This window comes from Canis aureus, chromosome 20 (assembly GCF_053574225.1).
Source record: "Canis aureus isolate CA01 chromosome 20, VMU_Caureus_v.1.0, whole genome shotgun sequence".
Lineage (NCBI taxonomy): Eukaryota > Metazoa > Chordata > Mammalia > Carnivora > Canidae > Canis > Canis aureus.
In genome coordinates this window covers 47,833,319-47,857,824 of record NC_135630.1, presented here as the reverse complement: position 1 = coordinate 47,857,824, position 24,506 = coordinate 47,833,319, and the positions used below count along the sequence as shown (strand labels likewise).

General features: G+C 33.0%; 1 protein-coding gene across 4 annotated transcripts in view; it reads right to left on the bottom strand.

Moving 5' to 3' along the window:
- Nucleotides 1-24,506, bottom strand: part of SPOPL (speckle type BTB/POZ protein like) — a 66,717-nt gene that overhangs the window by 5,669 nt on the left and 36,542 nt on the right. For 3 of the 4 annotated variants that reach the window (XM_077861545.1, XM_077861546.1, XM_077861547.1), the window contains exons 2-10: nt 19,093-19,229; nt 18,787-18,908; nt 18,399-18,550; nt 16,158-16,285; nt 10,169-10,346; nt 10,033-10,088; nt 8,518-8,640; nt 1,647-1,789; nt 1,502-1,555 (exon numbers count right to left, since the gene is read on the bottom strand). In XM_077861545.1, coding sequence (XP_077717671.1) covers nt 1,502-1,555; nt 1,647-1,789; nt 8,518-8,640; nt 10,033-10,088; nt 10,169-10,346; nt 16,158-16,285; nt 18,399-18,550; nt 18,787-18,908; nt 19,093-19,170 — 1,034 coding nt within the window. In that variant the 5' untranslated portion in view covers nt 19,171-19,229. The remainder of the gene's footprint in view (nt 1-1,501; nt 1,556-1,646; nt 1,790-8,517; nt 8,641-10,032; nt 10,089-10,168; nt 10,347-16,157; nt 16,286-18,398; nt 18,551-18,786; nt 18,909-19,092; nt 19,230-24,506) is intronic. The other variant, XM_077861548.1, reaches the window with a different exon arrangement.

Below are 24,506 nucleotides of genomic sequence, written 5' to 3'. Positions count from 1 at the left end.
CATCCAGCCTGTACATATCTTCTATCACATTACTTACCACATTTTAATGAAATAATACATTCATGTACTTGTTTTATTTCATTAGATAAATATCTCAAGAGAGGGATTTCTCCCAATTGTTTTTATATGCAATGCCCTAGCATAGTGCTTGAGACACAACAGTTTGGTTTGTGGAACCAAACAGTAGCTAATAACAAATCAACTTTTTTCAATCTGCCTGACATCTTATTACCTGCATGTCACTATGTTTATAATTTTAACTGTTTAGAATCATATAAATACCCCTGAATATACCTGACATTTTCATTTATTTAATTCAACATATATCTATTGAAGATCCATATATACCATAGCTTCACCAGGGGATATGAAATAAACTGGTACTTTTTAACAGTGAAAAAAGTTGCACAATGTAAAATATTTTAACAGAGTAAAACTAGAACTTGAAAGTGGCTAAGCATCAAGAATCATATAATTATCATTTACTGCTAATAAACTATATTTTAAATTCAAATGGATTTTTAGGATCATATTCCAGGATGATAATGTATTATCATACACTAACCAATATAAAGAACAACCAATAACTTGAAAGTATAGTCACTAATGCCTACTTTGTGAAAACAGAATTTACAAATTCATAATAGTTCAGAGTTAACCAATATCATATAGATAAAAACAGATAACAATGGGAAGTAATTAGGTCAACGCTCCTTTTATTGTCTCTAACGTTTTTTTTTTTTTTTTTTACTTATATCACCTTTTGATAATGTGTGAAAATGGAATTGAAGGATTTACAAGGCAAAAAACCAATCAAAAGCAGGTACAAAATCTTGACACTATCAAGTCTTCACCTTCTGATTTTGAAAAATTATGAAAAGTAGACAAATCACTCCAAAAATGTGAGAAGAAAACATAAGAAGGGAATAATTAAGTTTTAGTAGTTCACATTCAGAAGGCCCAGGCTTAGGAAGATGTAACAACTACCATACCTCTTACAGTTTTACCAGGGAAAGGAAAGAACAAAATGCTACCATTTGGAAACATTAGGCAGCTCATCTAAAATACCATGTGATTCAAGGTACTTGGTTAACTTAAGAAGCAGTGGGTGAGGATTCAAATGAAAAGACTTTCTAGGCAAATCTGGAGGGAACACTCCTCAGAGGATAAAATGAGTATTTCCCACATTTTTAGAAATGCTTACTGAAGGGGCAGGGAAAAGATCCCCGGTAGCCATTGAAATACCTGGACTCAGCTACATACTATGAGCATATGTGCTTAAGAAATTAAAATGTCCATCCCAGTTCACATTAAAAGCTGATCTACAAGGGAGCATAGCCTCAAGAATCCACTAAGTCAAATTATTATTTTTTAAAATTATTGGCAGTTTCATATAACTAATATCTGGATTCATACTTATTGCAGATGAGCAAAAGGCTATGCAAACACTTAATTTCATGTATGCAGATCAACTTTAAGTCAGAAACTGATGTCATCTTACTTGCTGTTCCAGTTTTTCCCATCTTTACACCCAAGCTGTCGAAGTACACTGCACCTGCATTGAAGATTTAAACACACTTAAAAAAAAGTCCGGTGAAAAAAATGTTGAAAGTGTCAGTCCACTGAAATACAGGCATATAGCTTACCTATTAATAAAGTCTATGGCTTGTGCTTTCAACTGTTCTGCACTGTGCAAATCTGCAAGGACAAGGGTATCAGCAACATTTTCTACTGAGAGGTTACTACACAAAGCTTCTTCACACATGACCTTCAGCCGTTCCAGTGCATACTATCCAAAAGGAAAACATAACAATTAAACATTTACTCAAACTACCAAGTTTTAAATACCTGGTACTTGTAACTTACAAAATACTTGATATCTGTAACTTAGAGAATAAAGTTAAAGTACACTACACTCTGAACTGAAAGTTAAAAAAGTCTTAAAGTTATTTTAACCTAATATTAAGGAGATACAAATGATGAATTCAAGATAAAGAGCAATTTTCTTTAGGAAATCTCAATTTGTGCAAAATACATACTGTCAATTTTAAAATCAGGGTTTTAATTCTTTTAAAAAACTCTTCTTGTTCAATACTCTTAATGAGTGAATTTCTATTCTCTATTAAATGCCAAAGTGTATCAGCCAGTACACTGTATACTGCCACTGCTCAATCTTGAATAAATTCTAAAACTGAACAAAGCACTTTGATAAACAGTTATTATGACAGCTCTAGCAGCTTTATTAAAAGTAAAATTGATATACAACAAACTGCACATATTTAGTTTATATTTTGATAAGTTTATACTATATGGTATTGTTAAATCATGACACTGAACATATTCATTATCCCCAAAAGTTTCTTCCTATCTATAATTCTCCCCTCTTGTGCTACCCCAAGCGACACCTCTGATATGCTTTCACATCCTTGACCATACTTAATATGGTCTTTGTAATTTCAGCTTACAGCATGCATATAGAAATATCTCATATGGTTTTAATTTATATTCCCCATAATAATTAATGATGTTGAGCAACTTTTGATGTAGTTAACTGACATTAGTTCAGGAAGTGTTTGTTCAAGTATTTTCTCTATTTTTAGAAGAAAAGATTGTTTTCTTATAATTAATTCCTGACAGTTCTTTATATAGATTGAATACAAAAGTCCTTCAGCAGGGGCACCTGGGTGCCACAGTCAGTTAAACAGCCAACTCGTGCTTTTGGGTAAGGTCATGATCTCAGAGTCATGAGATCAAGTTCTATGTCAAGCTCCTTGCTCAGTGAAGAGTCTGCTTGAGATTCTCCTCATCTCCCTCTGCCCTTCCCTCTCCTTATGCAAGTGTTTTTTCTCTCTCTCTAATAAATAATCTTTTTTAAAAAGCCCTTTAAAAAAAAAAGCCCTCTAGCAGATATATTCTGAATAAAAGCTGCTCATTGGATATATGCTTTGCAAAGTATTTTCTCCTAGTTTGTGGCTACTGTTTTCATTCTCCTGTGTTTTCCTGAAGTTTTTAAAACTTACATAAGTCTAATTTATCCATTTTTCTTTTCTGTGTTTGTTGTTTTCTGGTGCCAATAGCTAAGAAGTCTTTGCCAAACACAAGACTGCGAAGACTATGTTTTCTCTTAGAAGTTTTAGATTTTAGGTTTACAATCCCTTTTGCATTACTTTTTTATTTGGCTTGAAGTTCATATAAAAAGTTCATTTTTTTTCAGGCATTCAGGTATCCAACTGTTCCAACACCACTTGTTGAAAAGACTATCCCTTCTTCACTTAATTGTCTTTTCACTTATATCAAATTAGATATCCACATATATGATAGATTGTTTCTATACTTTCCATTCTGTTCCAATAAATTGTTTCTCTTGTCACCAATCAACACGGTCTTAAATGAAGCTTTATAAGTCTTGTTACCATGCAGTCAGTTCTAGTACTCCATTTTGATCTTTTTCAAAGTTATCTGGCTGTTCTAGGTTCTTGCACTTGCACATAAATTTTCAAATCCACTTGTCAGAAAGCAAAATAAAAATTCTGTAAGGGACATGCTGGCTCTACTAATGAATTTTAAAAACTGAAATTTAACAATATTAAGAATATTAGTCCATAAATTAATTTTTTAAAGATTCTATTTATTTATTTGAGAGAGAGAGAAGAGGGGAAGAGGGAGAGGGAGAGGCAGACCCCTTGCTGAGAGGGAGGCTAAGGAGGGGCTTGATCCCAGGACCCTGAGATCATGATCTGAGCCAATGGCAGCTGCTTAACTGACTGAGCCACCCAGGCACCCCCAAATTTCTCTCCATTTATTTAGGTAGTACCTGAATTTCACGTACCAATATGTTATAATTAACAGGTTAGTTTTGATCTTTTGACAGATTTATGCCTATATATTTAATATTTTTGATGCTATTGCAAATGTCATTTTTAATTTAAATTTTTATTGAGATAGTTACAGGTTCATGTACATTTGTCAGAAATTAGTAGATGCCAGCTTAGGAGAAAGATGGCAGTGGAATAGGAGGACTCTAGGCTCCTCTTGTCCCAGGAACACAACTACATAATTAGACTCATCCTAAATACGCTAGAAATAGACTGGAAGACTGACAGAACAAACTCCACATAAGGGAGAGAAGAGGCCACATGGATAAAGGGAGGAACGTGGAGATATGGTTTAGGGGAGAAATGGCTGGTGGGTGCTATGGAGGGGAGGGAGCTGTGTTTATGGAGAAGGGTGAGAATAGAGGAGCACACAGGATAATGCAAAGGGGAATGTTTCCACAAAAATACTGGCTTGCAAAATGAGAGGAGCTGAAATTCATGACTTCCTACAGTACACAGATTTTAACGGTCCGTGGGCTTGGCCAGGATAGAGTTTGGAGGTTACTGTCCTGCTCCTTCCTGGACGGAAGGCAGACAACAACCTAGGCACAGGCTGTGTGAAAACAGCAATCTGAACTACGACTTGGACACACCTGGGTAAGAGTATTTGCTCTTCTCTGAGAGCATCCCCAAGAGGCAGCATTCATAGACACCTCTCCTAGAACATAGGAGCTAGCCAGTGTCGGCTAAATCCTCCACCCCTCAGCATAAACACAGAGACAGCACAGCACCAATACTGGGTGCCTTACTTGTTAACATCAAGCCCTACTCCCTTGCACTCTCCAGGATCATGCTTCTCAGTTAAGCTTTGATGAGTCCCAAACAGCAGGTCCTTCCTTCCCCCAGGAAACCAGCACAAACCCCTGCCCATAATATGGCAGGGCCAGGCACTTCTCAAGTGCACACAGGACATTCTCCAGAATAACGACAAATTAGGCTACACAAATTAGGCCTTAACAAGAACAAAAAAATCTGAAATCATACCATGCATCCTTTCTGACCACAATGCAATGAAACTACAAGTCAACCACAAGAAAAAACTGGAAAGACCACAAATACAAGGAGGCTAAACAACATGCTATTAAACAATGATGGGTCAACCAAGAAATCAAAGAAGAAATTTAAAAAAGAAAAACAAAAACAAATGAAAGTGAAAACACTGGTCTAAAACCTTTGGGATGCAGCAAAAGCAGTCTTAAGAGGGAAGTATATAGCAATCCAGACCTACCTTGAAAAGCAAAAAAAAATCTCAATCTAACTTTTCACCTAAAGGAGCTAGATAAACAACAGAGCAAGCCTAAAGCCAGAAGGAAGGAAATAATAAAGATTAAGGAAGAAATAAATGATACAGAAACTTAAAAAAAAAAAAACAAGAGAACAAATCAATGAAACCAGAAACTGGGGAAAATTAATGGAATTGATAAATCTCTAGCCAGACTTCCTAAAAAGAAAAGAGAAAGAACTCAAATAAAATCGCAAAGTGAGAGGAGAAATAACAATTGATGTCATGGAAATACAAACAATTTTAAGAGAGTATCATGAAAAACTATATGCCCAACAAATTGGCCAATCTAGGAAAAATGGGTAAGTTCCCAGAAACATATAAACTGCCAAACTAAAACAGGAAGAAATAGAAAACTTGAACAGACTGATAACCAGCAAAGAAATTCAATCAGTAATCAAAGAACTCCTAACAAAGAGAAGTCCAGGGTCAGATGGCTTCACAGGCCATCTTTAATACCTATTCTTCTCAAACTATCCCAAAAAATAGGAAAAGAAGGAAAACTTCCAAACTCATTCTATGAGGCCAGCATTATCCTGATACCAAAACCGGATAAAGATACCACTAAAAAGGAGAACTACAGGCCAATATCCCTGATGAACAAAATACTGCACACTGAATCCAACAATACAATAAAAAAGAAAATCATTCACCACAATCAAGTAAGATTTATTCCTGGGCTACCAAGGTGGTTGGCTCAGTATTCATAAATCAATCAATGTGACAGATCAAATTAATAAAAGAAAGGCTAAGAACCATGTGATCATTTCAACACATGCAGGAAATGCATTTGACAAAGTAAAACATCCATTCATGATTAAAAACCCTCAACAAAGTAGGTTTAGTGGGAACATATCTCAACACATAAAGGCCACATATGAAAAACCCACAGCTAATATCATTCTCATTGGGGAAAAACCGAGTCTTTCCTCTGAGGTCAGTAATAAGACAAGGATGTCTACTCTCACCATTTTAATTCAATATACATAGTCCTAGCCACAGCAATCAGACAATAAAAAGAAATAAAAGGAGTCCAAACTAGCAAGAAGTAGTAAAACTTTCCCTATTTGCAGAAGACAATAAAAAATCTGAAAGGCTCCACCAAGAAACTGCTAGAAGTTGTACATGAATTCAGTGAAGTCTCAGGATACAAAATCACTGTACAGAAATCTCTTCCATTTATTTCTAAACACTAATCATGAAGCAGCAGAAAGAGAAATTAAGGAATCCATGTCATTTACAACTGCACCAAAAACAGTAAGATACTTAGGAATATACCTAATAACAAAAGAGGTGAAAGATCTGTACTCTGAAAAATATAAAACACTGATGGAAAAAAAAGATGAGCAAGAAATGGAAAGGCATTCTATGCTCATGGATTGGAAGAACAAATATTGTTTAAAATGTCTATGTTATCCAAAGTAATCTACATATTTAATGAAATCCCTATCAAAATTATCAAAAGCATTTTTCACAGGGCTGGAATAAACAATCATAAAATTTGTATGGAACCACAAAAGACCCTGAAACCAAAGCAATCTTGAAAAAGAAACGCAAAACTGGAGGCATCACAATTCTGGACTTAAGTTGTATTACAAACCATAAAAATGCTAAAAGAACACCAGCAATAACATTTGGCCACACCAACTTCTTTCTGCATGTCTCCTAATACAAGGTAAACAAAAGCAAAAATAAACTATTGGGACTTCATCAAAATAAAAATCTTCTGCATAGCAAATGAACCAATCCACAAAACTAAAAGGCAACCTATGAAACAGGAGAAGATATCTGGAAATGATATATCCAGTAAAGGTTTAATATCTTAAACATATGAAGAACTTATAAAACTCAATACCTCAAAAAGAATAATCCAATTTAAGAATTGGAAGAAGACATGGATAGACATTTTTTCAAAGACACTCCAACGGCCAACATACACATGAAAAGATGCTCAACATCATTTTCATCAGGGAAATGCAAATCAAAACTACAATGAGATATCACTTCATACTTGTCAGAATAGCTAAAATCAACATAATAAAGGAGGTGTTGGTGAGGATATGGAGAAAGGGGAACCCTCTTGAAGTTGGGAATGAAAACTGGTGCAACCACTGTGGAAAACAGTATGGAGGTTCCTCAAAAAGTTAAAAATAGAAAGAACTACTGTATTACCCAGCAATTGCACCCAAAGAATACAAAAATATTAACTCAAAAGGATACATGCACCCTGATATTTATAGCAGCATGTCTACAACAGCCTGTATCCATTGACGGATGAGTGCATAATGAAGTTGTGTTATGTATGTACAATGGAGTATTACTCAGCTGTAAAAAAATGAAATCTTGCCATTTGAAATGACATGGATGAAGCTAGAGAGTATTATGCTAAGTGAAATAAATCAGTCAGAGAAAGACAAATATCAAAATAATCTCACTTATATGTGGAATTTAAGAAACTAATGAGTAAAGGGGAAAAAAAAAACAGAGAGGCAAATCGAGAAAAATAGTCTTAACTATAGAGAACAAACTGATGGCTACCAGAAGGGAACTGGGCAGTGGGGGGAAGGGGGAAGGTGGCACGGGATGTTAACTAGATGATGGTAATAAAGGAGGACACCTGTGATGAGCACTGGGTATTTTATGGAATTGCTGAATCACTATACTGTACATCTGAAACTAATATTACATTGTACATTAAATATCTGGAATTTAAAGAACAACTTGGGAGGGAAAATAGATTCTATATATACCTGGCCTGATAATGACCCCACTGATAACATTTTACAAAACAAGTACAATATCACTCTGTCCCCACCGGTGTGTTTGTGTGTATATGTGTGTGTATGTATATATATGTACATACATATGTATATATACATGCACATATTCACACACATAAGCACATGGACGAAAGTGGCATGAACATCAATACTTTCAGAAAAGCCACCCAATATGCTTTCATGGTTGAGAACTACTGGCTTTGAGATTCTTCTGGTATTTTTACATTGTTTCTCAAACTTTAAGAAATCACCATTATAAAAAAAGATTATAAAACTAAATTTTTTTCCTCTATGCTATCATGTTAAAAAAATCTCTGAATACAGGGAATTAAATTAGAAAAAATCTAATATTTTCTTTTTATTTTATATATTCTAACTAGCTCAAGATATTTTTATGCCTTATTCATTACAAAAAATCTTATTTCCTATTATCTTCCCCAATATGCTCAAGAACCATCTATAAATTGTATAAATTAATACTTCAATTTTAAGTTATTTGGAGTTTTCACTTGATGATAGCTTTCTAGATACACATGAAGCTTGAGGAGATTTTTCAGCTTTTTAAGACCTAATTACTTACTTTGTCTGCAGCTGCCAACAAGTTGTCAGCCATTTTGTCAAGGTTTGGTGCTTTCCCTGTGTAAATGAATCTCATCATTTCTTTAAAAACCTCAGGGTCTACATCATTTATTTCCACTCGATTCTGATATTGAAAACAACAAAAAAAGTTATACTCAAAGAACTTACACACACACACACACACACACACACACACACACACACAAATGAACCAAAGCGAAACTTTGATGACAATTTAAGTAAATCTGCACCCACGTACTCTACTTTAAAATGGAGGTAAGTAAATCTTCAGTAAGCTAAGTAGGCAAAGTGAAGCAGGCATGTCTAACAGGAGAAGCACTAACATGTAGGCATATAAAACCTCAATTTCTCAATTCAAGAGTACAACAAAAACCAAAACAAGCATGCCAAACAAAATGTGTGTTCAGTTTCTGACCTCTATTTTAGAAGAAGGCAGCTATTAACTTTTTCTTTGTTCAATTCTGAGGTCATAGTACAATGCCTAAGACCCCATAACCACCAGTGCTATTCCCAGCTTTAAGCAAAAGTAGGGTCAGGTACTTCAAATAATTCCACACCCACTACCTTGGAACTCTTCCTTTTGCAAAAATGGCATGCCATAGTATCTACTGACGCATCACCTCTTTGCTCAATACATACTGAAGTCCAAAGAGTAGTCATTCCTTTCTCACTCCTACATTTTTGTGTTTGGTTTCAGTCACAGGACCAATGAAGCTGAACATCTAACACTAAACAATACCACACTTTCCTGCCCCTTTGCTGACAATAATATTTGACATTATTCATGTCTCTTTACGTGGAGTCATCAGAAGGCTAATCATAGTACCTGACAGAACAACTAAAGGAAAGAAGCAGCTATGTGCTGCAGCCTTTAGTTCTACAGAAAGAATGGAGAGCCACAGAAACAAACTTAGGAGTTATTCAGTTAGAGCTCACATGTAATGCAACCAGCAAAGAATCAATCTCTGATCTTTAATCTGACTACATTTCAAGAATGACAAGTGAAGGCGAAACATTTGGGAAAACCAAAGAGGTAGTATATTGATTACAGTAAATATATAGTAACACTGATGTAATTTGTCATTTAAAAAATCTAATAAATATCTTATTTTAGTGGTAGAAAGGATGTAAGCATTATTTTTGTTTTTGGGAAAAAAAAGGGTTACAAAATCAACCCACAGTCTAGAAAAGATTAATAAACATCTTCACCAGAGAACTCTCAAACAGCTATAGACCCGAACCATCCGTTTGGATAACAACTACCTATTTATTTTGCCACCAGATGGATGTCAAAATAGCTATTATTTGGAATATTCAACCACATTAGGCTACATCTATTGCTCTACTACAAAACACATTTTTTCCACTTTCTATTTCTTTTCCTATTTCTAAAATCATAATGTAACAATAAGAACATGCACCGTTACTTTCAAAATATACATTTCCCTACTCTACATTTGCACAAATTAAATATTAGCCTTTAAACCATGTTTACCTTTTTGCTTTCTTCCATTTCATGTTCAAACATTGCATTAAAAACTGGGGATCGAGCTGTAACAAGATTAAGCATTATTATTTAATGCACAGATTTATGGAAAAAATGTGTAATATTACCCAAAAGTTAAAAGTACCTGCAAGTACAGATTTATGAGCTTTAAATTCTTGTCCTCTCACAAAAAAACTGCAATCTGTAAATCTTGTGTTTTCCCAGAGATTACCTAAGTCTTCTGCTAATCGACATTCAGGCACCTTCAAAGTATTTGTATTAGTATGTCCTGATATATTTACTGAATCTTGGACCACACTCACCTAATAAAAAGGGACAAGAAAACACTTTTACAAATTAGTATCAATAATTAGTTAAGTCTGTATTTAAATTTCTTACCATTAAGATCATTTGGATATTTCAAAGTACTCCTGATCAAAAATGTTAATATTTGGAAACTAAATTTAAGGACACAATTTAAAGGAGAGAATATAGAAAAAAATTAGAAACAAAAAAAAATTAGAAACAAACTAGATCATTTTCTTTTCTTTATTAAAAAGTTTTTATTATTTGACAGAGAGATAGAGCCAGAGAGTACAAGTAGGGAGAATGGCAGAGGGAAAGAGAGAAGCAGGTTCCCCCACTGACCAGGGATCATGAAATGGAGCTTAATCACAGGACCTGGGATCATGACCTGAGTCAAAGGCAGATGCTTAACCAACTGAACCACCCAAACACTTTCCAACTAGATCATTTTATTTTTTTTTAAGATTTTATTTATTCATGAGAAACACAGAGGGGGGGGGGTGGGGAGAGGGAGGGAGAGAGAGAAAGAGGGAGAGAGAGAGAGACAGGGGCAGAGAAATAGGCTCCCTCTGTGGAGCCCATGTGGGACTCGATCCTGGGAATCCGGGATCACGTCCTGAGCCAAAGGCAGACTCTTAACCGCTGAGCCACCCAGGCATCCCTAACTAGATCATATTCAAGTGACAATGTAAATAAATGGCTTATCGACTGGCTGGAATGCTTGGTTATTCAAGTAATTACAGCAATTATTTTTCAGGAAAATAAAAGTCACAAGATTATGTCAAACAAATAAGCAGGAGACTTTTTTTTGTGAGGTGAAGGAAGAAATTTCCCTAATTTTTATTTTCTCACACCACAGACCTATCAACATTTAAAGTTTACTACACATATAATAAACATGGCATCCCACTCATAATGACTTTTAATGGTATTTAAAAAAGGTTATAAAGCTATAATCTATGATATGTAATTTGGAAAGTATTTTAAGTATGATTCCATGTTTTGACTCTAGTAAAATTGATTTAAATATCTAGTAATATTGATTTAAATTGTAAAGTACAAGAATTCTCACAAAAGCAATTGCATTCATTAAAATTCATAGAAATCTTTTATAATAATCAACAGTAAGAATACAAATACAATTTAGTTCAATTTGTAGACCTCTTGTTTATGAAATAATAAAAGTTAGTATGATTTAAACACTGCTTTTATAAAGATTTCAATATAATATGGATTAAATTTTCTCTCATTAAAGGTGACTATATACCAAGTAAAGTCTTATAACCACTAAGTCTTGTGCACCACTTTTAAGAAAGAGTATGTCATTAATATTAGAAACTTCATACTACATTTAATAAACTGAAGAAAATACTACTCAACTAGTAAAGCAAATATTTCAGAGTAAATGAACCATTATTAGTGCTATGTATTAGCTACCTACTGTTTTAAGCTTCTTAGCTTTGTGGTCATGTTATATAGCAGTAACTATTCACTAAAAAACATTTCATAAGGCATTTATTAAATAAAAGTAGGCATAAATAAGGACACATGTCAATATAGTAAACTATGTAGAAAATCTAACTTGGAAATGGATAAACTGGACCAAACTACTACCATGCTAACACAGAAAGCATAATAATGGTCCACTGTAAAAAATCTGGAGAACATTAAATCTCAGGAAGTTCTCCTTCATCCTGATGTATAAACCAGTATTTCATGGGAATGAATGGATACTTCTAAAGAAAAATGAAATTTTTCATTTTTCTAAGGATGTCTTTATTAACCACTTTGTTTTTCCAACTTGCATTATTAACTATTTGGAATAATACATATAAAGAAAATCATCTAATCCAATCACTTTATTTTATAAAAAGATTTCAAAGGAAGATCAAAGAAGGTAACTAATGTGTCAATGACACTGGCAATCAGTATCCAAGGAAGACTAGACCTATAATTCTCAGATTCCCCCCCCCCCTTTTTTTAGCCCATATTTCTACTACATAAATACTTCTTTGGGTATCTTTTAAAATCAGTGGTACTACTTTAACGTAACCATGGTTCAAAACAGGATTTATCCCAACAGTCTTGTAAGATGATTTTCTAAATATAGGAGCCAAGAAAGGGCTTACATAAATAAGCACATTAATAAATAAATAAATAAAGCAATAAAGGTTCTATTAATTTAATTGTCCAAATTATTTTTAAATGACTACAAAAAAGAAAAAAAGCTTCCACTAATTCTTATCTGATTGCCCTGTTACACCATCCATTATAATTTAATACTTTAAAAATGCTGGTATTGATATGCAGGGTTTATTTAGAGATCACTTTTTTTAATCATAGACAATATTTATTTCTTCCTATGAAGCACTGCTTTTAAAAATTTCTAGACAGTAGGAAGTGGATCAGTTCAAGTATCTGCATAAAACATGCAGTCAAATCATTAAAATGTGACAACATATTTAATTTAGGAAAATATTTTTAAAATTTTATTATTATCCTAACTCAAAATAATACATTAACTGTAAAAATTTGGCCAAAATCAGGTGAAAGAAGAAACAAAATGATTAAAAAATAAAGCCATTTTTATCAGGCATAGATCTTGATGATGTTATATTTTTATTTTGTATATGTAATCATAATTCAGAAGAAGCTGTATTACTGACATATACAACTACACAGTATTATCATGGCGACCACAAATTTTATTTTATTTTTTATTTTTTTCGACCACAAATTTTAACTTTAACATTTCATACTTCACGGTGTATTCAAAGGACTGTTTATATAGCAAAATTAATGATCTAATTAAAAATTAATATGGAATAAAATCTGATTATGTTCCTGATACCTATAATTAAAAAACGGGTAAATTTTTCATTTTTTCTAGCACATATTCAAGTATAGGTAATCAAAATTCTTACTGAATGGAACCTAGAGTAAAAAATTCAGAAAAAAGTCTGAGATTCTTTCCTATGGTTAAATTGTTCTTTCAAAATAAAAAGGCAAAGGTACAATATTCAAAATTGACAAATGCTGGAAAGTGAAACCTCATACACATGTGTAAATTCTAATCAGTTGTGACTACCCCAGAAATCTGGGTTTCCTATTAATGTGAACTGAGGTGACTACTGTTTCTAGTTTTAAAAAATCTTAATTCTCCAAATGAGTTTTAAAAACTAAGGATTTACAATGGTTCATAGTGGTACAAATTTTGCCACTCTAATCAACTATATAACCATCCCTCACAGTGGCTCCACAGTGAGAAACTTTCAATAGTCCAACTGCACATCATCCTCTAAAATAGTGGGTTTTAGACTTTTTGATTGTCATAGATAGGCATTCTTCTTAAAAATTTGATTGACAGAAACAGGGCTGTCAACTTTTCATTTTGCCATAACAGGGCTTTTTAAAGAATAAAATCTAACCTCATCTATTATCACAAGTATTTTAAAACAGAAGTGATATCTTAGCAACAACAACAAAAAATACGATGGGAAAAAAGGTGTATCCCTCTAAATGAATTAACTTTATGAAAAACTCAATATGTGCATGTATTTTACCTATATATGTATAATCTTCTGCAATAAGGGAATAATAGTATGTGTTTATAGATTATGAGAGGATTTAAACTCTGTTAGATTTTAAAAGATGAATTCATCTAAACAGTTTTCTTTTTTTCAAACATATTCCTCAATTCCTGTCTTCTGAATCTCTTTGGGAAGGAGACAAGGGGCAGAGCTCTTTACACTGCTAGAAATATCTACCTCTGGCTATTTGATTCACAGTATGGAACTTGCAAGATGAAGTTATGTCTTGCAGAAAAAGGGTAGCACCAAACTGCCTTACCTGTCTACAGCACCACTTGCAGGGGAGGGGGAGGAGGCAGTTCTTTAGGTAGAGCAGTGCAATGCTTCCTCCTCTTCTGCAAGCAGTGCTGGAGGTGCTGTAGAAGGAAGGGCATCAATGAGAGGTATGGAAGAAATGGTGGAGGGCATGAGGACTGTTTGTTCAAAGTACTTTTGCCCACCAATGCTAAATACGGTGCCCAGGGTAGAAGTCTCTACATCTGTAAAAAGATATATATTACAACTATCCAAAACTAAATCTGATCAATGCCAACTTAAACTGTAAGGCATGGTGGGTTATATTTTTAGGAGGTCAATAGCATGGATAAAAAACAGAACTTCAAAAACATGTTTTGAAAAAAGATCTTAATTTCAGCCTTCATTCTGAATTTCTTGGTTGACTAGGTTCCAATGTAATATGCTCAGGAAAATAGAGACACTACTTTAATTCTAAAAAAAAAAATTATTTTTTCTTAAAGTGTTTGTTTATATAAAGACTTTAAACTGCAGTAAATTTTTGAAACTGGATTATATAGCTTTTTAAGGTACTTTAAATTCGAAGATTTAAGATATCTGCTAAAATTCTGGAAGAGTCTACATTAAGGATGCTAAAATTTTCAAATAACCTGTATTTATTTAAAATACTACTCTGAATATGTCTATTGGCAACAAATGCTTTAGTATTTGTTTTACAAATTGTTTAATGATAAACTCTGCTGAAGACATCTGTGGTATGTGCTTTAACCAACCAAATAATTATATTCATAACAAATTCATCCTACAGTTCATTTAACTTGTCTAAGTGAAAATAAGATACACTATATTTGCATTAGTCTCTAGAGCCACATTTCAATTATTTTTCTGACAGCATAAAAATGTACAATTAGTTTATAACGTTGTCAAGAAATTCTACATATTTTCTATAAGGAGATTAAAGCTAATTTAGTAGCAGTTAAAGATACCATACTTCCAAGACACTCGTTGGTCTACAATAACTTACTGAAATCTAACAATGAGTGTACTTGATCATAACCTTTCAATTAATATTCTTATGAAAATTATCAACTACCTTAAACATTTTTTTAATAATAAATTTATTTTTTATTGGTGTTCAATTTGCCAACATACCTTAAACATTTTGATAAAACTATGTTGCTGGTGTATATTCTCTATAAGTATATTGGTAACATAATATAATCCTTGAATTCACTCCAAAGAGGAATCACGACAATTTGTATAGATAAAACCATGAAATGATAATGATGATATAGCAAATTCCAGCCTTAAATTAAGAAAAATCTTAAGCGTAAATTATTACAGGGGCTATGCTGGTAACTGTTAAAATATGACATTTTATACAAATAAATATACCTCAGAAGTTAGTGAACAGGCATGGGCAAATCTTAATAAAAATTTGGGATGCTATTGCTTATAATGCCAATAACATCAGTTTAATTAAATGAACTCAATTGTCTGAATAAACAAAAAGCTTCCCAATCTTTTCAGGCACTCTCATTATGTACGTATGTACATATTTCAGTACGTATTCAAACTGATACACTACTAATCATGTTTAAAATGGTCAACCTGAATATAACAAAAAATAATGAACATCTACGTTAGAATTACTCAGGATGAAGAAGATACTTAGAAATTTTCATATAAAGACATATACATCCATAGTCTCCCTAAGAAGAAGAAGTATTTAGTACGTGGTAGTTTAACTATCATATATAACTTATAGCTATAGACAAGGCATATTTTTCAGAATGGGCTACTTACTATATTGATTTCTATGACAATCTAGTTTTACTGATAAAACATTTACAAATGAAACCTTATTATACCAGTTACTTAATTTTAAAAGCATACCCAATTACCCAATTTAAAAAAAAGTATACCCAATATCATTCTATTTTATATTTCTGTTTTATCATGAAATAAAACTTTGGGGTTCCTTGAAATAAAAAATGTACCCACCTCACAAAATAATGTAAGCTTGTCATCTGGTAAAAGACCATTAGCTTCATCAAGTAAAAAATCCCTTCGAATGAATTTTTTAAAACCCCAGTCTTTCCCTTGTACAAATCGATATGCTCTTTGGCTTTCTGGTGGAAAACAGAATAGAAGTTTAAATTAAAAAATCATCTAAGAATGTTAATGATAACACAGTTAAATGAAACCTCAAACATAAAACTTGGCCAATATGCCCATCATAAAAATAATAGATACATGTATTCATACATGAAATGTCTTAAGAGTTATATCAGGTAGGACAAGATTGTTTCACAGCACGATTCAATTTTTGGCCACCATCAATGAACTCACTTTTAGATTTCTGGATCTCTTAAGTAAAAGAAAAGCCATATTAAATCTCCTGAAGAAGAAAGATCTTTCTAACAATGCAAGCCCTTGAGTAAAGAAGGAGGAACAGAATATACTGGCCTAGGCATACTCCTCATCAGAACGTGATTAGAAACACACACCTCATTTCTTGCTTCTACTTTAAAAATGTACACTCTAAATCACCAGGGCATTCTTTAACTTTCTTGGGGGCATCTATCCCACTAATTTAAGTTTTATTGACCTGGAGAAATATCCATAAACTGGTAAAAAAGCTAAAGTCTCTTATCACTCCTAGATCTTTGGACATAATTCCATCACCCCTAAAAACAACTTTCATAAAAGTCTAACCATCTGGTTTTAGTATTATTTGTAAAAGACTTTATCAATAATGTCTAAGGTACATGTTTCAAATGCCTAACATACTGTAGGACTGCATATTATATAAAATAAACGAAATCCTCAACAGAAAGTATTTACGATCTATTATACAAAGAATTAACCGGAGGTGAAAAACGAGTAGTAATAATGTCTAAGGTGCATGTTTCAAATGCCTAACATACTGTAGGACTGTGTATTATATAAAATAAACGAAATCCTCAACAGAAAGTATTTACAATCTATTATACAAAGAATTAACTGGAGGTGAAAAACCAGTAGTAATAAATCTAATTGAAGACTCCACATTATGGAATGCTAGTAGCCCCTCAAAATTCTCATGTGGAAATCCTATCCCTCAATGTGATGGCATTAAGAGGTCAGTGATTGGAATTAGAGGAGTTCGTGAAGAGTGTATCCCTCATGAATGTCATTAGTGCTCAATTAAAAGAGACTCCACAAAGCTTCCTAGTTCAATCAGCCATGTAAAGACACAGTAAGAAGTCAGCAGCCTACAATCCAGAAGAGGGCCTTCACCAGAACTTCACCATGTTGACACTCTCTCTGATCATGAACTCTCAGGTGTCAGATCTGTTAGAAACCAATGTCTGTTGTTTATAAGCAATCTGGTCTATGGTACTTTATTATAGCAGCTTAAACTAAGATACTTCACTACCATAAATGTCAGATACCAGGAAAATATGTGAAACTATGTATTACTTTGACAATAAAAAATATTATTTAAAACTATTCGGAGGAAATTTTTTTGTAATGATATTACTTGATTCTGTGATTTACTTCTAGAAATCACTTAAAATTTAATGTGACAGTTCATGATATATTTTCCTACTATGCATACTGTACATTTTCACAATGCTCTTCTATTATGAAGCTTTAGGCAACATCATTTCAGCTGGCTATATATGTGAAGCTTGAAATGAATGTAATAGACCCGGAGACAGAAAAATTGATTTCCTTTGGTCAGTGTTCAGTCTACTGCTCAAAAAAATTCTAGTGACAAAATACCAGAACATTCAAACTTTTATATTGTTCCACAGATTCTGTTAGCTGGCAAAAACAGCAAAGGGGAATTATTTCCTGACCACAATTGTATTTGCCAGGAATTGAACTAGGCACCTTGCCCTAAAAGCAACTATTTTTCTAAGCAACAAGTATCATTTTAGGACATGAAAAAGTAAAATTTTAATATTACTTTTAACAAATGTTGCATGTCTTATGACTAAGATTTTGTTTTGTTTTTTATATTTATATATTTACTTAACAAAATCTTTTACAATGCTTATTACATGCCAAGCACTAGTCCATGCTGAAATCTAAGCTTTAGTAAAACAACCATAACTCCATTTAAAAATAAACAATGGCCACATAGCATATTTTAGGTTAAACAGATTTCAGTGGGGGAAAAATATCCTTTTCTAGGTAAAAGTACATAAGTTAACATGTAGTTACTGAGAAACTTCTTTACTCCAATTCACTTACCCATTGCTTTTGTTTCTTCCCTTTTAGCGTTTAGAAGGGAAAATTTGAATTTTGCTCGAACTTCACTTTTTGGACAGCTGACTAAAAGCAAATATAAGGACAAGTAGTCTTTACTTTCATCATCTAATCCCTTTGGATTTACCCTCAGGCACCTAAAATAAAACAATAGGCTCATATGGAGGAATATAAAATTTAAAACATTCAAGAGAAAAATAAAATTAGTTATTAAATAATATCACAAATACTACCAATATCTCTAGTTCTTTATAATTCTCTATACTATTAGGAACTTATTAAAAATCTAATATAAAATTAGACTAATATCTATTAAGAAACAATAACAAAATCATAAAGTAGCTGAAGATAATTTCAAAAACAAAAATCTTACCATTTCATTTTGTCACTGGGGCTGGATGAGAATGTTGAACTTTTTAACACTTCACCCATCTCCTCTCGACAAAAACTGAAGTTATTGATGGTCCACATGTAGGAAAATTTCACTACTTTAACCTATGAGATTCAGAAGACCACTTTTACAATGAGGACTTTTTGCTTTTAACTTGTCACATGTTAAAAATCTCCTGACCCACTTTCCTAATACTTGGAATAACTATAACAAAATGCTTTACAATATTTTCAAAAGACTACAAAATTTTTAAGTGACATTAAGTAAGGCACTTTTAACAGCATGTACCTGTGTATAACACCAGCTTTCTGCTATAGGACCAGTAGACATATCTCCAGGGAGAGGTGGGCTAGGTTCCCGAGACATTGCCACTTTATTGCAGTCTTCCAAGATTTATACAAAATCCCACACAGATGAATGCTTTACTGCAAAGAAAAAAAAGTTTAACTTACTGAGCGAAAAATTTAAGTGACTGAATCAAAAGTAAACAGTCATAAAACGATTAGTTTCCCAAATTCGATTATGAGGGAACATGCAAGGATTTTGTTACTTTAATAATTAAGAAAAAATCATAACCATTTGTGACAGAACATTTAAAATCTAAACAAACTTAATGCTTATAGACATTATTTCATAAAGGTATACTTATCAAAATATCACAAACCAAAAATAACACTTAATAGTAAGGTTAATCATTGATAGCTTAATAGTAAGAGTATAAACATAAAATCATAAGATAACATGGAAGCTCACTGACAACAGTTACAATTGAGCTTTGAACAAGGTTGAGATTAGGAGCACTGAACCTCCAGCAGTCAAAAATCCACATATAACTTCTGACTCCCCAGAAACTTTACTAATAGCCTACTGTGGACCAGAAGCCTTATTGTTAATGTAACAGCTGATTAACACATATTTTGTACACATGTATACAACATGTATTTTGTATACATGGATAATATATACATATTATAATATACTGTAGTCTTATAATAAAGTGTAGTCTTATAATAAAGTAAACTAGAGAAAAGAAAACGTTATTAAGAAAGTTACAGGGTTATGCCTGGGTGGCTTAGCGGTTGAGCATCTGTCTTTGCTCAGGGCGTGATCCCAGGATTCTGGGATTGAGTCCTGCATCGGGGTCCCTGTGAGAGGCCTGCTTCTCCCTCTGCCTATGTTTCTCCCTCTCTTTCTGCCTCTCATGAATAAACAAATAAATGAAATATTTAAAAAAGAAAAGTTACAAATAAAATGCACTTACTGTATTTATTGGAAAAAAAATTTGTGTATAAGTGGAACTACACAGTTCAAACCCATGTGTTCAAAGGTCAACTAATATCTGATGCACCTTGATCCTCTGATATATTCACAAAAATCAAAAAGGTTGCAAAGTTAGAACAGTCCTGAATATTACTCATCTGTCAAAGCCTTGCCCAAAACACAGAGTGGGAACTAATAAGCAATATTTTATATGAAGAATTACTTAGATTTCCACAAGTGTACCTCTATCTCAGACAAACAGGTTTCAAAGATTTTGTTCCTGTCAGAGTGCCCCCTACTAGATAATATGTACTTACCATAAAATTTCCTCCTAGTGAGCTATTCTTATACTACATCCATTTGGACACATAATTAATTCAGCATAACCTGGCCAGGACATTAGTGACCAGAGGATGATACTTTCTAACTTGGAAAGTCTATAAAAGAAAAGTGAAACCCAAGAGGACACAAGTAGTGTTAGTTTGCAGGGGTGTGGGCAGAGATGTTTTAAGATTGCTTTCAGACATAGGCATATCATCCAAAATTCATATATTTGTTCTGTGTCTAAAACAATGGAACTATAGTATGAAACAAGAAACTAAAGACTGAAGAAAGCTATCGGAAAGATGCATAGAAACAAAATGACCTATGAAAGTTATGAAAAAATTTAAAAGTACAAATGAAGAAACATATTAAAAAATCTGCACCAGAAATAATAAAACTACCACTGAGATATATTTCTGTGAAATTCAAAATGAGAAAAAAATGTTAAAAGGTATACATGTGTTTGTTTCACTATGGCCCTGTTTTCATTTTTAAAGGCCTGAGGATAACAGGATAATTACTATAGAGTTCTAAGGGAAAAAGAACTGTAGCAAAAGGATTCTATGCTATATTATGTTTTTATTCATGTTTAAAGCAGCAAAAATTTATTTCCAGATTTGTAAAATATGTAAACCACCTCCACAGCAATTTGGTGAAGGGACAGATTCACCCAAGTTATTTTCCAGCCAGCCAAATGAATCAAAAGCAGAAATAGAGACAAAAACTTCCATCATGATGGAAGTTCTGATTTTTATACCTCTGAACATTATAATAAACCAAAATGTTTTAAAACTGAATAGAAATATAAAAAAAAAGTTCTCAGAGCACTGTGACAAAAGTCAAATGAAAACATGAAATATAAAGTATGAAAATACCTGTGGCATTATTTGATGGCCCAGAGAATAATTAATATAATTTCTGGCAAGTAAGAATAATTTCAAAAAGCATTCAGAAAAATAGTGAGATATATCAGCAATTCAAATGAAAAGAAAAAATTTAATCTCATTTGTAATCAATGAAATACCAAAGAAACCCCACATAAAATTTTTTAAACTATAGTATAGTCAAAGATTATTTTAAATCATTAATCTCCATAGTCAGCAAAACTGCAGAGGCAAACATTTACTAGTTAAGTCTTTTAATTTTTTTTCAAGATTTGTGAGAGAGAAAGAGAAAGCGTGTACACACAAACAGGGAGAGGGGCAGAGGGAGAGAGCGCAGCAGGCCTCCTGCTGAGCAAGAAGTCTGCCACCTGGGCTTAGTCCCAGGACCCCAGGATCATGACCAGGGCCAAAGGCAGCAGTGTTACAGTCTGAGCCACTCAGGTGCCCCTGGTATTACAGCCCTGGAAAAGCATAATTAAGTATAAATAAAGTACATTTTGTGATCTACATGTAGAACTTCACAACCATTAAGAGTATTAGATTTTCTTAATGACAGGGAAAGTATTCAAGATCTGTTGTATGTGAGTATACTTTCAAATAATAGAATACATTTAAAAATATATAATATATATATATAATATACATATATTTATATATATATATATATACACCCACACCCACACCCACACACACACATATATAAAGAGTATGCCTAAAAAGATCTTTTATAAATAGGATATAGAATTAATACAAGTATGGATGCATGAAAAGAACAGACTGGCACATAGATGCACTGAGTTGCACTTTCGCACTGCAGTTGCAACATGGATAAGATATACACCTAAATATTAATAGAGGTTATCTCTAGGTGGTGAGATTTTCTAATTTTTGTTTATATAAAGATATTTAAGTCATTTTTAAAAATAGAAAATAGTTACTTGCACACCATATGAACCCACAGAAAACATACACGCATGTATTACTTTCCAAGTAGTAGATATTGAGGTGTTCAGTTAAACACTATTGTTAATCTTTAATTTTCTTAAGACACCAACTAATTTAACATTAATAAAATAAATAATTCTTTTAACCATAGGAGTAAATACTACAAAGTTCTTTAATGCCTCTACAAAAGTTACTACTCTCAAGTATAACTCACAACATAAACATAATTCATATATAAAAGCCAACTAAATAAAAGGCTACAAAGATTTTTGGTCTTTTCCCAACTACATCTGCAAATGATGCAGTTATGTAATGGGATATGGAGAATTCTGGTAAGCAGACTACTGGTGAGTGCTCACAAGACATTATGTATCTTGTGTATTATTCTTCAACAATTCTATGAGATGTGTGGTAATAATCCCATCTTAACCATGACAAAATGATCAGATAGGTTAGAAAGCTTTAGACTGTAGATAACCAGAAAGTGGTTGAACACAACGAATTTAACCAGCTCCAAAGTCTATATATACTTTTTTCCATGGAATCAGCTGTCCCTTCTGATATTACAGAGCTGAAACAGCCCAAACCTATCTAGCCCAACTCTCATTTTATAAATGTGGACCAAGAGGAGAGAAATGGACTAGAGAAATAAATTTTCCAAGTTTATATTGTTAAATATTAGAAGAAAGAAAAAGAACTCCCAAAGTCCATTTCAATGCTTTTTCCAGTATTTTATTTTTTTCCTTCTCTACAAAAAAAAAAAAAAAAAAAAAGAAAAAAAGAAAAAAGAATAGTAGACTATCAACTACATCCAGGACATTCAGGACTTCCTAATCTTGTTCTTACAGAAAAGCTTGCAGAAAGAGAGAGCAAAACTAAAATAAGATTTGGAGAATAATGAAAGATAATCGACACATATTAAGAAGTAAAGTAAAGGTTTCTTCCATATTCTACATAGGATTTTAAAAATTTTAAGTAGGGTTTCCCAGTTTTACTTATTAAAGGGAAACAAGACTTGTTACTGAAATAAACACATAATTTCCTACCTTAACAAAATGTTTGAGTGCCAAATTAGTGTTCATATGTTTGTCATAGACATATACATAACTCCATAAATTATAAAGAATTTCAAATGTTCAAAAATGTCATGGAACCATCTTCCCACTATCCTTGTGTGCCCTCTCGCCATTAAATCTCCTCTCCCTACTAGAAGTTATCTGTATCCTGAATTTATTATCATACCAACGAATTTCATCACATTATTAAACACTTGTGAATCTCTCAACTATATAGATAGAAGCTCACAGATGATATAATAAAGTATATGTACACAGATGTCACTAAAAGTATCAAAGTGAGGAACTCCAAAACTCCATCCCTTCACAAAAAGCAATGAATAGGCTGGCAAAAACTTTTCTGGAACTCTGGAATCAAATGAAAACTTAAAATCAGGAATGGATGATGAAGAATGTAGCTGCTAATTTTCAGGGAGTACGTTTTAGCATACATATAACCATGGCCCCTCCCTAGTTCAGCAGCAACAATGAAGACATCAGCCCATATTCCTGGTACAGGCTGCTGGTACCAGAGGGACCTACACAGACTTTTCTAAAAGAATTGTGGTTGTATGCTTTATCTAGGCTCTAATTCCCTGAAGGATCAGCTCTAGAGCCTGCCTTTGTTTCATATTGCTTCAGAGCTTCCGTAGTGAAAGTGAGGACTAAGGCAGAGTTCTAAACAGCCTGCCTAAGGAATGTCCTAACAGAGAGCATCGGCTGCAAGGCTAGAAGTGGTTTCCATGTATTTATGAAAGGCAAAAATAAGTTGAAAATGAAAAGATGGGAAAAGATATACAAATAACCAAAGCAGACATCACTCAAAATTGTTATAAGACACAGAGAAAGACATACATATTGATAAAATGATCAAGAAAAAACAACTATAAACATATATGCACCAAACAACAGGATCCAAACTATATTAAGCAAAAACTAACAGAATGGGAGATATATACAATTCTATAGTAATGGCTGAAGGTATCAATAACTGACTCAACAATGCACAGAACAATCAGGAATAATAAACACAAAAACAGAGAACTTGGAGAGCATTTAAAAAAAAACTAAAACTACAGACACCTATCAACAGAATATATATTCTTTTTAAGTGCACATGGAACAGTCTCCAGTTATACCATATGCTAGGGCATAAAACCAGCCTCTAATAAATCTTAAGACTGAAATCACACTAACCTAGAGGAAATGGACACATTCCTAAAAAAAAAAAAAA